The sequence below is a fragment of the Nicotiana attenuata genome, unplaced genomic scaffold (assembly GCF_001879085.1).
Source record: "Nicotiana attenuata strain UT unplaced genomic scaffold, NIATTr2, whole genome shotgun sequence".
Classification (NCBI taxonomy): Eukaryota; Viridiplantae; Streptophyta; class Magnoliopsida; order Solanales; family Solanaceae; genus Nicotiana; species Nicotiana attenuata.
In genome coordinates, this window is record NW_017674912.1 from 66,097 (window position 1) to 67,679 (window position 1,583).

Genomic DNA, 1,583 nt, shown 5'->3' on the forward strand with positions numbered 1-1,583 from the left:
TTCAAATGCATGAATATGACACCTTTCTTGTTCATTATTATCATTTACTTTATAAGGAAGACTTGATGTGGTTTGGGTCAAGTCAAGAGAGGCAGTGGTGGAAAAGTCTTTGAACAATATTGAAAGTGTCATATCTCACACATATAATTGTACAATACATATATATATATATATATATATATATATATATATATATATATATATATATATATATATATATATATATAGCTTCCTCAAGTACTCCTCACAACAATAACGTATTCTTATTCTCCTCTTCCACATCCCATGCACCCTTCTATATAAATGTCATGAAAAATTATTCAATTCCTATATGGAAATGGAATTTTCATCCCCTCAAATTCAATACCCAAATTTCAATTTCTTCCAATATCAATCACCATTACCATGGAATAACGAACTTTTCTTAGATCATGACCATTTGACTAATTATCCATGGGAAATTGACTCCGTCAATAATAAGGAAGATCGTCAGATACCAAGAAGTTCTTCATCCTCAGACGTAACGAATTCCTCGAAAGGAAGCAATTATCATGAAGAAGAGGTCACATCACAGAATTCTACCCAAAAAAAAGACACAACAAAAGAAGAAAAGCACTATACAGGAGTTAGAAAAAGACCATGGGGAAAATATGCAGCAGAAATAAGGGACTCAACAAGAAATGGAATGAGAGTTTGGTTAGGTACTTTTAATACAGCAGAAGAAGCTGCTTTAGCATATGATCAAGCTGCACTTTCAATGAGAGGTCCATTGGCACTACTCAATTTTCCTATGGACAAAGTAAGAGAATCACTTGAAAATATTAAGTATTCTTGTGAAGATGGATTGTCTCCAGCTGCTGTTTTAAAAGCAACAAATAAAATGAGATGTGTTAAACATAGGAGAAATAGGAAGAAGAAAACTGTTTTGGTTTTTCAAGACTTGGGTGCTGACTTGTTAGATGAGCTTTTGATGAGTACTTCATCTCAGAAATAACATGACTTCAAGTTGTTTGTAAAAATTGCTCTTTTTTCACTTTTTTTGGTGGACCTTTATGTGTATGTATATTTCTGATGATGGCTAAAGAGAATGTAAAAGATGTTCACTTCTTCTCTTTATAACGAATTGGTTGTTATTGCGAATCTATAGTTAAGGTGCACAGGGTCTTATTATCTAGATGTTAGTATTCTGTATTATTATGGAGTTCAATTTCACCAACTCCTGGAAGTATTGACTGAGGAAGATGTTACTGATCTCTGAATCGAGGAATTATGAGCTCGACAAGTGACACTTGCTTAGTTGGTAAAAAGCACCTCCACCCACGACCATTAGGTCTAGGTTTCGAGTCACGCTGGAGGGGAAGTGTATGGAAACACTATATATCTTCCTAATTGGGGTTGGGGGTTGGGGGGGGGGGGTTTTGGAAAATCATTAATTCGATTAATTTGGATTTATACTACCTAGGGCAATGGGGGAGCTAGCTAGGTTGAAGAATTAAATCTCCTTCAGTAAAAAAATTATATTGATTTTTTTTATTCTCAAATTAAAATTCAGGTTTAATGTGAAAAAATCGCATCCACCTCCC

At 34.2% G+C, this 1,583-nt stretch overlaps 1 protein-coding gene across 1 annotated transcript; it reads left to right on the forward strand.

Moving 5' to 3' along the window:
* Positions 1–238: 238 nt before the first annotated feature.
* Positions 239–1,116, forward strand: LOC109219439 (ethylene-responsive transcription factor 1B-like). The gene has a single exon (XM_019383898.1). The coding sequence runs from the start codon at positions 332–334 to the stop codon at positions 992–994; it is 663 nt and encodes a 220-aa protein (XP_019239443.1). The 5' UTR covers positions 239–331; the 3' UTR covers positions 995–1,116.
* The last annotated feature ends 467 nt before the right edge of the window (positions 1,117–1,583 follow it).

Excerpts from the sequence above, each read along its gene's own strand:
- LOC109219439 (XM_019383898.1), top strand. The coding sequence starts at position 332 with ATGGAAATGGAATTTTCATCCCCTCAAATTCAATACCCAAATTTCAAT.